At 55.5% G+C, this 11,838-nt stretch overlaps 1 protein-coding gene across 3 annotated transcripts in view; it reads left to right on the forward strand.

The window, feature by feature from the left end:
- zfyve26 (zinc finger, FYVE domain containing 26) overlaps positions 1 to 11,838 on the forward strand; it is a 108,278-nt gene that overhangs the window by 22,158 nt on the left and 74,282 nt on the right. For all 3 annotated transcript variants that reach the window (XM_055865599.1, XM_055865598.1, XM_055865597.1), the window contains exons 15-20: positions 1,035 to 1,304; positions 4,058 to 4,189; positions 5,009 to 5,179; positions 6,924 to 7,160; positions 8,723 to 8,828; positions 9,108 to 9,817. In XM_055865599.1, the coding sequence (XP_055721574.1) occupies positions 1,035 to 1,304; positions 4,058 to 4,189; positions 5,009 to 5,179; positions 6,924 to 7,160; positions 8,723 to 8,828; positions 9,108 to 9,817 (1,626 nt within the window). The remainder of the gene's footprint in view (positions 1 to 1,034; positions 1,305 to 4,057; positions 4,190 to 5,008; positions 5,180 to 6,923; positions 7,161 to 8,722; positions 8,829 to 9,107; positions 9,818 to 11,838) is intronic.

Consider the following 11,838-nt stretch of genomic DNA (forward strand, 5'->3'; position numbering starts at 1 on the left):
TAACTCATGTATACTCTCTGTTAGGGAAGTCCTTCTACTCTATATAGATCAGTGTGTCTCTGTCAAGTTGTGGTTAGAGGCTGACTGTCTTTCTGTAGAGGTGGGTTAGAGGCTGACTCCCTGTCTGTAGAGTTGGGGCTAGAGGCTGTCTGTCTGTGGAGTTGGGGTTAGAGGCTGACTGTATCTGTAGAGGTGGGGTTAGAGGCTGACTGTCTGTCTGTAGAGTTGGGGCTAGAGGCTGTCTGTCTGTCTGTCTGTAGAGTTGGGGTTAGAGGATGACTGTAGAGTTGGGGTTAGAGGCTAACTCCCTGTCTGTCTGTAGAGTTGGGGCTAGAGGCTGTCTGTCTGTCTGTCTGTAGAGTTGGGGTTAGAGGATGACTGTCTGTAGAGTTGGGGTTAGAGGCTAACTCCCTGTCTGTCTGTAGAGTTGGGGCTAGAGGCTGTCTATCTGTCTGTAGAGTTGGGGCTAAAGGCTGTCTGTCTGTCTGTAGAGTTGGGGTTAGAGGTTGACTCCCTGTCTGTCTGTAGAGTTGGGGTTAGAGGCTGACTCCCTGTCTGTCTGTAGAGTTGGGGTTAGAGGCTGACTCCCTGTCTGTCTGTAGAGTTGGGGCTAAAGGCTGTCTGTCTGTCTGTAGAGTTGGGGTTAGAGGTTGACTCCCTGTCTGTCTGTAGAGTTGGGGTTAGAGGCTGACTCCCTGTCTGTCTGTAGAGTTGGGGTTAGAGGCTGACTCCCTGTCTGTCTGTAGAGTTGGGGCTAGAGGCTGTCTATCTGTCTGTAGAGTTGGGGCTAAAGGCTGTCTGTCTGTCTGTAGAGTTGGGGTTAGAGGTTGACTCCCTGTCTGTCTGTAGAGTTGGGGTTAGAGGCTGACTCCCTGTCTGTCTGTAGAGTTGGGGTTAGAGGCTGACTCCCTGTCTGTCTGTAGAGTTGGGGCTAGAGGCTGTCTGTCTGTCTGTAGAGTTGGGGCTAAAGGCTGTCTGTCTGTCTGTCTGTAGAGGTGAGGTTAGAGGCTGACTCCCTGTCTGTCTCTCGTTAGGCATGGCATTCTATTCCGTCTCTGACGTGGCAGACCGTCTCCTTTCCACCCCTGGTCGCCCCGTTCCGTCTCTGGAGGAGGGCTACTGGCTGGGCCGCTGTGTCCTGGACCCCCCAGGGACAGGCCTCCTGCACACCCTCCTGGAGGAGCTCAGCCCCCCTGCCATGGCTGCCTTCGACCTGGCCTGCTGTCACTGCCAGCTGTGGAAGACCTCTAGACAGCTACTGGACACGGCGGAGAGACGGCTACACAGCAGCCTGGAGGGAAGAGGTAGGTGGAGGGGGTGGGGTACGGTGGGGTACGATGGGGTTGGGTAGGGTGGGGTACGATGGGGTTGGGTAGGGTGGGGTAGGATAGAATGAGGATGGAGTGGGGTAGGATAGAATGAGGATGGAGTGGGGTAGGATAGAATGAGGATGGAGTGGGGTAGGATAGAATGAGGATGGAGTGGGGTGGAGGGGTAGGGTAGAGTGGGGAGGGGTAGGGTAGAGTGGGGAGGGGTAGGGTAGAGTGGGGAGGGGTAGGGTAGAGTGGGGAGGGGTAGGGTAGAGTGGGGTAGAGTGGGGAGGGGTAGAGTGGGGAGGGGTAGGGTAGAGTGGGGAGGGGTAGGGTAGAGTGGGGAGGGGTAGGGTAGAGTGGGGAGGGGTAGGGTAGAGTGGGGTACAGTGGGGAGGGGGAGGGGTAGAGTGGGGAGGGGGAGGGGTAGAGTGGGGAGGGGTAGAGTGGGGAGGGGTAGGGTAGAGTGGGTAGGGTAGAGTGGGGAGGGGTAGGGTAGAGTGGGGTAGAGTGGGGAGGGGTAGGGTAGAGTGGGGAGGGGTAGGGTAGAGTGGGGAGGGGTAGGGTAGAGTGGGGAGGGGTAGGGTAGAGTGGGGTACAGTGGGGAGGGTGAGTACAGTGGGGTACAGTGGGGGGGGGGGAGGGTACTGTAGGGTTCAGTGGGAAAATTGGATGCTAAAAAAAGCTACCTTAATATGTAACGTCAACAGACCTATGGCCAAATAAAAATGTCCCTCCCCTTTTCTAACGTCCATCTCCCTAACCCTCCGTCCCCCCAGTCCCCTCTGTCTCCCTCCGTCCCCTTCGTCCCCCTCCGTCTCCCTCCGTCTCCCTAGTCCCCTCTGTCCCCCTCCGTCTCCCTAGTCCCCTCTGTCCCCCTCCGTCTCCCTAGTCCCCTCTGTCCCCCTCCGTCTCCCTAGTCCCCTCTGTCCCCCTCCGTCTCCCTAGTCCCCTCTGTCCCCCTCCGTCTCCCTAGTCCCCCTCCGTCTCCCTAGTCCCCTCTGTCCCCCTCCGTCTCCCTAGTCCCCTCTGTCCCCATCCGTCTCCCTAGTCCCGTCTGTCCCCTCCGTCTCCCTAGTCCTCTCCGTCTCCCTAATCCTCTCCGTCCCCCTCTGTCCCCCTAGTCCCCCTAGTCCCCCTCCGTCTCCCTAGTCCCCCTCCGTCTCCCTAGTCCCCCTCCGTCTCCCTAGTCCCCCTCCGTCTCCCTAGTCCCCCTCCGTCTCCCTAGTCCCCCTCGTCCCTTCCGTCCCCCTCCATCCCCCTTTCCTCAAGAGATAGTGGATCCCTTTCTAACCATGTTATCTCTCCGTCCCTCAGGACTGAGGGTGGAACCCAATGTGAAACACGCTGAGGGTATCCCCCTCCGCCTCCCTAGTCCCCCTCCGCCTCCCTAGTCCCCCTCCGTCTCCCTAGTCCCCCTCCGCCTCCCTAGTCCCCCTCCGCCTCCCTAGTCCCCCTCCGTCTCCCTAGTCCCCCTCCGTCTCCCTAGTCCCCCTCCGTCTCCCTAGTCCCCCTCCGTCTCCCTAGTCCCTCTCCGTCTCCCTAGTCCCTCTCCGTCTCCCTAGCTCCCTAGTCCCTCTCCGTCTCCCTAGTCCCTCTCCGTCTCCCTAGTCCCCCTCCGTCTCCCTAGTCCCTCTCCGTCTCCCTAGTCCCTCTCCGTCTCCCTAGTCCCTCTCCGTCTCCCTAGTCCCTCTCCGTCTCCCTAGTCCCTCTCCGTCTCCTTAGTCCCCCTCCGTCTCCTTAGTCCCCCTCCGTCTCCCTAGTCCCCCTCCGTCTCCCTAGTCCCCCTCCGTCTCCATAGTCCCTCTCCGTCTCCCTAGTCCCTCTCCGTCTCCCTAGTCCCTCTCCGTCTCCCTAGTCCCTCTCCGTCTCCCTAGTCCCCCTCCGTCTCCCTAGTCCCCCTCCGTCTCCCTAGTCCCCCTCCGCCTCCCTAGTCCCTCTCCGTCTCCCTAGTCCCCTCTGTCCCCTCCGTCTCCCTAGTCCCCCTCCGTCTCCCTAGTCCCCATCCGCCTCCCTAGTCCCCCTCCGTCTCCCTAGTCCCCCTCCGCCTCCCTAGTCCCTCTCCGTCTCCCTAGCCTCCCTCCGTCTCCCTAGCCTCCCTCCGTCTCCCTAGCCTCCCTCCGTCTCCCTAGTCCCCCTCCGTCTCCCTAGTCCCCCTCCGTCTCCCTAGTCCCCCTCCGTCTCCCTAGTCCCCCTCCGTCTCCCTAGTCCCCCTCCGTCTCCCTAGTCCCCCTCCGTCTCCCTAGTCCCTCTCCGTCTCCCTAGTCTCCCTAGTCCCCCTCCGTCCCCCTCCGTCTCCCTAGTCCCTCTCCGTCTCCCTAGTCCCTCTCCGTCTCCCTAGTCCCTCTCCCTAGTCCCCCTCCGTCTCCCTAGTCCCCCTCCGTCTCCCTAGTCCCCCTCCGTCCCTCTCCGTCTCCCTAGTCCCCCTCCGTCTCCCTAGTCCCCCTCCGTCTCCCTAGTCCCCCTCCGTCTCCCTAGTCCCCCTCCGTCTCCCTAGTCCCCCTCCGTCTCCCTAGTCCCTCTCCTTCTCCCTAGTCCCTCTCCGTCTCCCTAGTCCCCCTCCGTCTCCCTAGTCCCCCTCCGTCTCCCTAGTCCCCCTCCGTCTCCCTAGTCCCCCTCCGTCTCCCTAGTCCCCCTCCGTCTCCCTAGCCCCCCTCCGTCTCCCTAGCCCCCCTCCGTCTCCCTAGTCCCCCTCGTCTCCCTAGTCCCCTCCGTCCCTCTAACCATGCTATCTCTCCGTCCCTCAGGCCTGAGGGTGGAACCCAATGTGAAACACGCTGAGGGCATCCGAGGGTTCCCTGCGGTGCTCCAACAGATGGGCCAGATCCTCAGTCACACAGCCAGTCATAGTGGCAACAACAAGGGCCCCGCCAAGACAGGTGAACACTACTGCATTAGAACAAGTCATACATTTATTTGCCTTATATAATGAAAATACATTGGACATCTTCGCTACCCAATCTCTCTCACAATGTAAAAACATGGGTGACCGTGATCTGAATATGCACATAGCCTGGGTACCAGTCTGTTAGTGCTGTCATTCCTCTCCATGTCAACTACTACATGGCATGGCACAGAGTACAAGGTGTGGGATGTTAGCCCTCTACGTGGAACAGAGGACAAGGTGTGGGATGTTAGCCCTCTACATGGAACAGAGGACAAACTGTGGGATGTTAGCCCTCTACGTGGCACAGAGGACAAAGTGTGGGATGTTAGCCCTCTACGTGGAACAGAGTACAAGATGTGGGATATTAGCCCTCTACGTGGAACAGAGTACAAGATGTGGGATGTTAGCCCTCTACGTGGAACAGAGGACAAGTGGGGGATGTTAGCCCTCTACGTGGCACAGAGGACAAAGTGTGGGATGTTAGCCCTCTACGTGGCACATTTGGACACTGATAAATGCCTAAATTGGAACGTAGTGGCTGTTCAGTAACAGGCTGTACATGACGTCAGTATGGGTTTTGAGTGACAGACGTTCTGAACTTGAGCACCTCACGAGACAAGAAGTTACCCCCCCCCCCCCCCCCCATCCCTCCTGCTAATTGGTCAACTTTTGCTGTTTCAATTTAGCCCTATCCATAAAGGCCAATTCCCAAGAGTGTAAAGTGTTAACACAAAACTGGATTTCCAGACAGATGAGTTGAGAGTTCCTGTTCAGTGTCTCTCTCTCTCCCTCCCTGCTGTGTTCATTCTAGAATCCATTGTGGAGGACCACGTTGTGGCCAGTCCTTTAGGCTGCTGCATACAGGAAGTGTTGCTGTGCTGCCACCCTGTACTGAGTGAGGAGGGCATCGCTACCCGACTGAGCCTGGCACAGCACCTAGAGATCACCCTGCAAACCCTGTCCACCGCTACAGAAACCACAGGTATATATCACCTTGCTGCCCCGGGCCACCACTACAGAAACCACAGGTATATATCACCTTGCTGCCCCGGGCCACCACTACAGAAACCACAGGTATATATCACCTTGCTGCCCCGGGCCACCACTACAGAAACCACAGGTATATATCACCTTGCTGCCCCGGGCCACCACTACAGAAACCACAGGTATATATCACCTTGCTGCCCCGGTCCACCACTACAGAAACCACAGGTATATATCACCTTGCTGCCCCGGGCCACCACTACAGAAACCACAGGTATATATCACCTTGCTGCCCCGGTCCACCACTACAGAAACCACAGGTATATATCACCTTGCTGCCCCGAGCCACCACTACAGAAACCACAGGTATATATCACCTTGCTGCCCCGGGCCACCACTACAGAAACCACAGGTATATATCACCTTGCTGCCCCGGGCCACCGCTACAAACATCACAGGTTAGTTACAGCCCTGGCTAGGTTAGCACCACAGGTCCATTACAGACCCTGGCTAGGTTAGCACCACAGGTCCGTTACAGACCCTGGCTAGGTTAGCACCACAGGTCCGTTACAGACCCTGGCTAGGTTAGCACCACAGGTCCGTTACAGCCCTGGCTAGGTTAGCACCACAGGTCCGTTACAGACCCTGGCTAGGTTAGCACCACAGGTCCGTTACAGACCCTGGCTAGGTTAGCACCACAGGTCCTGGCTAGGTTAGCACCACAGGTCCGTTACAGACCCTGGCTAGGTTAGCACCACAGGTCCGTTACAGACCCTGGCTAGGTTAGCACCACAGGTCCGTTACAGACCCTGGCTAGGTTAGCACCACAGGTCCTGGCTAGGTTAGCACCACAGGTCCGTTACAGACCCTGGCTAGGTTAGCACCACAGGTCCGTTACAGACCCTGGCTAGGTTAGCACCACAGGTCCTGGCTAGGTTAGCACCACAGGTCCGTTACAGACCCTGGCTAGGTTAGCACCACAGGTCCGTTACAGACCCTGGCTAGGTTAGCACCACAGGTCCTGGCTAGGTTAGCACCACGGGTCCGTTACAGACCCTGGCTAGGTTAGCACCACAGGTCCTGGCTAGGTTAGCACCACAGGTCCGTTACAGACCCTGGCTAGGTTAGTACCACAGACCCTGGCTAGGTTAGCACCACAGGCCTGTCACAGACCCTGGCTAGGTTAGCACCACAGACCCTGGCTAGGTTAGCACCCCAGACCCTGGCTAGGTTAGCACCACAGACCCTGTCTAGGTTAGCACCACAGACCCTGTCTAGGTTAGCACCACAGACCCTGGCTAGGTTAGCACCACAGGTCCTGGCTAGGTTAGCACCACAGGGGACTAGGGTTAGGGGGCTAAGGTTATGGGGCTAGGGTTAGAGGGTTATGGGGCTAGGGTTAGAGGGTTAGGGGGCTAGGGTTAGAGGGTTAGGGGGCTAGGGTTAGGGGCCTATGGTTAGGGGCCTATGGTTAGGGGGCTAGGGTTAGGGGGCTAGGGTTAGTGTATAACTAAGTGTATAATGTGTTGTGTCTCTGTAGTGGAGAGTCCTTCTGCTGGTGCCCTCCTAACAGCCCTGGTAGAGCAGGCCAGTCTGAAGGGTTAGGGTACTAGGGTTAGGGGGCTAGGGTTAGAGGGTTAGGGGGTTAGGGTTAGGGGGCTAGGGTTAGAGGGTTAGGGGGCTAGGGTTAGGGGACTAGGGTTAGTGTATAACTATGTGTATAATGTGTTGTGTCTCTGTAGTGGAGAGTCCTGTTGCTGGTGCCCTCCTAACAGCCCTGGTAGAGCAGGCCAGTCTGAAACCGTCGGAGTTGGAATCCCACCCGGTCCGTTCCTCCATGAAGCAGTTGCTGCGTTCCGTGGACCAGCTGTGTCCCGCCGAGCCCCAGGGCGCCCCCTGCAGGCCAGACTACATGAGGAGCTTCGTAGACTACGTCAACACGCTGGCTTCAGTGTTAATACGCAGCCTGGGATGTGAAGGTGAGTGTGTTTACCTGGTGTGGGTCAGTTGGTAGAGCATGGCCCTTGTAACGTCATGGGTTTGATTCCCGCTTGGGGCCACCCATATGAAAATGTGTGTGTGTGTGTGTGTGTGTGTGTGTGTGTGTGTGTGTGTGTGTGTGTGTGTGTGTGTGTAGCAAAAGGTACTCCATGCTCAAGCGCTAACTTTTGAATGGCAGAGACTCTCTTAAGGGAGGACGGATCACGTGTAGTTGTGAAAGGATGTACTTACTGTGTGACTTCAGTTTGAAATGGACATAAAGCAAAAAAGCTAACTTAATATGTAACGTCAACAGACCTATGGCCAAATCAAAATGTCCCTCCCCTTTTCTAACATCTCCTAACCCTCCGTCTCCCTCCGTCTCCCTCCGTCTCCCTCCGTCTCCCTCCGTCTCCCTCCGTCCCCCTCCGTCCCCCTCCGTCCCCCTCCGTCTCCCTCCGTCCCCCTCCGTCCCCCTCCGTCTCCCTCCGTCCCCCTCCGTCCCCCTCCGTCCCCCTATGTCCCCCTCCGTCTCCCTTTGTCCCCCTCTGTCCCCCTCTGTCCCCCTCCGTCCCCCTCCGTCTCCCTCCGCCCCCCTCTGTCCCCCTCTGTCCCCCTCTGTCCCCCTCTGTCCCCCTCCGTCCCCCTCCGTCCCCCTCCGTCTCCCTCCGTCCCCCTCCGTCCCGGGTCGGAGCCAGGGTATGTGCCCGAATTGGGAGGAAGTGGTATTCGCTAAGCAAGGAGCAGCGGCAGGAAGCCTTGCAGTTACGAGCATTGGTGCCAGTAACTGAAAGGTTGTTGGTTCGAATCCCCGAGACGACTAGGTGAAAAAAATCTGCCGATGTGCCATTGAGCAATGCGCTTAACTCAAATTGCTCTTGTAACAGTTAAAAAAATAAATAATCTCAGACATCTTTGCACATGCGATAGAACAGCAGAATAGAAACAGAATTGTATTTTACTCTACTGTCTGTTTCTCCTCTGTTTCTCCTCTGTTTCTCCTCCGTTTCTCCTCCGTTTCTCCTCCGTTTCTCCCCCGTTTCTCCTCCGTTTCTCCTCCGTTTCTCCTCTGTTTCAACAACAAAACAATAACAAAAAAAAAAAAAAAAAAAAAGCGTTCCACAGGGACGCTGGTCCATGTTGACTCCAATGCTTCCCACAGTTGTGTTAAGTTGGCTGGATGTCCTTTATGGTGGTGGACCATTCTTGATCTACACAGGAAACTGTTGAGTGTGAAAAACCCAGCAGCGTTGCAGTTCTTGACACAAACCGGTTCCTGGCACCTTCTATTAAACCCCGTTCAAAAGACACTTTAATGTTTTGTCTTGCCCTTTCACCCTCTGAACGGCACACAGACACAATCCATGTCTCAATTGTCTCAAGGCTTAAAAATCCTTCTCCTCCTCTTCATCTACATGGATTGAAGTGGATTTAACAAGTGACATTAGTAAAGGATCATAGCTTTCATCTAGATTAACCTGGTCAGTCTGTCATGGAAAGAGCAGGTGTTCTTAATGTTTTGTACTCTCGGTGTGTGTTCAATCTCTGTGTCTCTTCTCAGACCAAAGCAGTGAGGTGAAGTTGGGGAACCCTCTCCTGGTACTCCTCCAGGCCCCATCTCAGCTGCTCTCTCACCTGCTGTTTGATAGACAGGTGTCTCCTGACAGGTAGATACACACCCACCTCTCTACTCGTCATGGGAACCCTGGTTTAGAGGCAGTAGCTCAAGTATATTTCATGCTCTTTCATTCACTGAATTCAAACGATTTCAGCACAATGAGTTTGTGTTTCTTGTTGTAATACGAATGAGTGCATTTCATTCTACATCCTACTGTTATATTTTGTGTGTGCCATTCCACTAACATCCTGTCCCTCCCCCTGTTACCCCCTCTCTCTCTCTCTCTCTCTTTCTCCCTCTCTCTCTCCCTCTCTCTCTCTCTCTCTAGAGTTTTGTCTCTGTTGCAGCAGGAGGGTCTGCGTCTGAGTGTCCAACAGGTGATTGTGCAGCGCTGCTGTGAGGCTCTACCTTTGTGGGACTGGTGCCCCGAACCAGAGAGGGAAGCTAGCCCCAGGAGAGAGGCTGGTTCCGGGGGAGAGGCTGGTTCTGGGGGAGAGGGTGGGCAGGGGCAAGGACAGACCGGACCAGAGGAAGGGGTGTTTAGGACTGCCAGCCTGGCAGCTCTGCTACAGCTACAGACCCAGGAACACATGTCAATGCTGGGCATCACTGAGCCTCAGTCCTATTCCCCCAGCTCTGAATCTGAAGGCTCGCCCTCGATGGAGGACCTCCGAGCAACTACACCTCCCATCCTCATCTTGTCCTCTTCTCTTTCACCTTCACGACCAACTTCCTCTTCCTCCTCTTTTCTCCTCACACCGTCAGCCCTGTCCTTCCTCAAATCCCGCTCCCCTCTCCTGGCCACCCTTGCGTGTCTAAGTGTCAGTCCAAGAGGTGCTGCCCGGGTACAGCCGTCCGGTTGGCTGGTGTTCCGGGGCGGGGGTCGTAAAGAGTGCGTGCTGGACGGGGAACAGATCTCCAGGGAGGGGGAAAACCTGCTTAGAGACTTCCCCATCCTGAGGGCCTACCTTGGGGCCATGGTTCAGCCTGTCCTGGGTACTTCGCTGGGGGCTGGGGAGGATGGAGCCGGTGGTGGAGGTAAGATTGTTTCGTGTTTTAAGGTATTGTGTATATACAGTGGGGTAAAAAAGTATTTAGTCAGCCACTAAACAAAGGGTATATAACAAAGTATTAAGAAACTTTTGTTATTGACCAAATACTTATTTTCCACCATAATTTGCAAATAAATTCATTAAAAATCCTACAATGTCATTTTCTGGAATTTATTTTTCTAATTTTGTCTGTCATAGTTGAAGTGTACCTATGATGAAAATTACAGGCCTCTCTCATCTTTTTAAGTGGGAGAACTTGCACAATTGGTGGCTGGCTAAATACTTTTTTGCCCCACTGTAGATATGTATTGTGTAATTTGATGTGTATATAGATATGTTTCAGTGTAATTATTGTTTATTGATGTCTTCCTGCAGGGCTCATCCGCGATAGAGATCGTATTCTCCTCATGACTCCCTGCTTAAAGTGAACTTGACAGCGTTTTAACTACTTTGCAGATATGCAACAGACAATCATTAATATCAGTCAAAAATATCAAATTCCAAGTTTATTCTTTATAAGAGGTTTTAAAAATAGGTTATATTTTGACTCCACATTCCATGATGTACACTAAGGCGCTGTTGGCAGAATAGATGGATGCAGTTCAATGCATGTACGTTAGCCAGCGGCCGGCTAGCAGAACGTTAGCCAGCGGCCGGCTAGCAGAACGTTAGCCAGCGGCCGGCTAGCAGAACGTTAGCCAGCGGCCGGCTAGCAGAACGTTAGCCAGCGGCCGGCTAGCAGAACGTTAGCCAGCGGCCGGCTAGCAGAACGTTAGCCAGCGGCCGGCTAGCAGAACGTTAGCCAGCGGCCTCCTAGCAGAACGTTAGCCAGCGGCCGGCTAGCAGAACGTTAGCCAGCGGCCGGCTAGCAGAACGTTAGCCAGCGGCCGGCTAGCAGAACGTTAGCCAGCGGCCGGCTAGCAGAACGTTAGCCAGCGGCCGGCTAGCAGAACGTTAGCCAGCGGCCGGCTAGCAGAACGTTAGCCAGCGGCCGGCTAGCAGAACGTTAGCCAGCGGCCGGCTAGCAGAACGTTAGCCAGCGGCCGGCTAGCAGAACGTTAGCCAGCGGCCGGCTAGCAGAACGTTAGCCAGCGGCCGGCTAGCAGAACGTTAGCCAGCGGCCGGCTAGCAGAACGTTAGCCAGCGGCCGGCTAGCAGAACGTTAGCCAGCGGCCGGCTAGCAGAACGTTAGCCAGCGGCTAGCACTTTTGAGACCAGGCTAGTAGAACATTAGCCAGACTAGCTCGACAGCACAGATTTTGGACAGACAGAGAGCGAGAGACAGACAGACAGAGAGCGAGCGAGAGACAGACAGACAGAGAGCGAGCGAGAGACAGACAGACAGAGAGCGAGCGAGAGACAGACAGACAGAGAGCGAGCGAGAGACAGACAGACACGAGAGACAGACAGACACGAGAGCGAGCGACAGACAGACAGACAGAGAGCGAGAGACAGACAGACAGACAGAGAGCGAGAGACAGACAGACAGACAGAGAGCGAGAGACAGACAGACAGACAGAGAGCGAGAGACAGACAGACAGAGAGCGACAGACAGACAGACAGACAGAGAGCGAGAGACAGACAGACAGACAGAGAGCGAGAGACAGACAGACAGACAGAGAGCGAGAGACAGACAGACAGACAGAGAGCGAGAGACAGACAGACAGACAGAGAGCGAGACAGACAGACAGACAGAGAGCGAGAGACAGACAGACAGACAGAGAGCGAGAGACAGACAGACAGACAGAGAGCGAGAGACAGACAGACAGACAGAGAGCGAGAGACAGACAGACAGACAGAGAGCGAGAGACAGACAGACAGACAGAGAGCGAGAGACAGACAGACAGACAGAGAGCGAGAGACAGACAGACAGACAGAGAGCGAGAGACAGACAGACAGACAGAGAGCGAGAGACAGACAGACAGACAGAGAGCGAGAGACAGACAGACAGACAGAGAGCGAGAGACAGACAGACAGACAGAGAGCGAGAGACAGACAGACAGACAG

Source organism: Salvelinus fontinalis, chromosome 16 (genome assembly GCF_029448725.1).
Source record: "Salvelinus fontinalis isolate EN_2023a chromosome 16, ASM2944872v1, whole genome shotgun sequence".
Lineage (NCBI taxonomy): Eukaryota > Metazoa > Chordata > Actinopteri > Salmoniformes > Salmonidae > Salvelinus > Salvelinus fontinalis.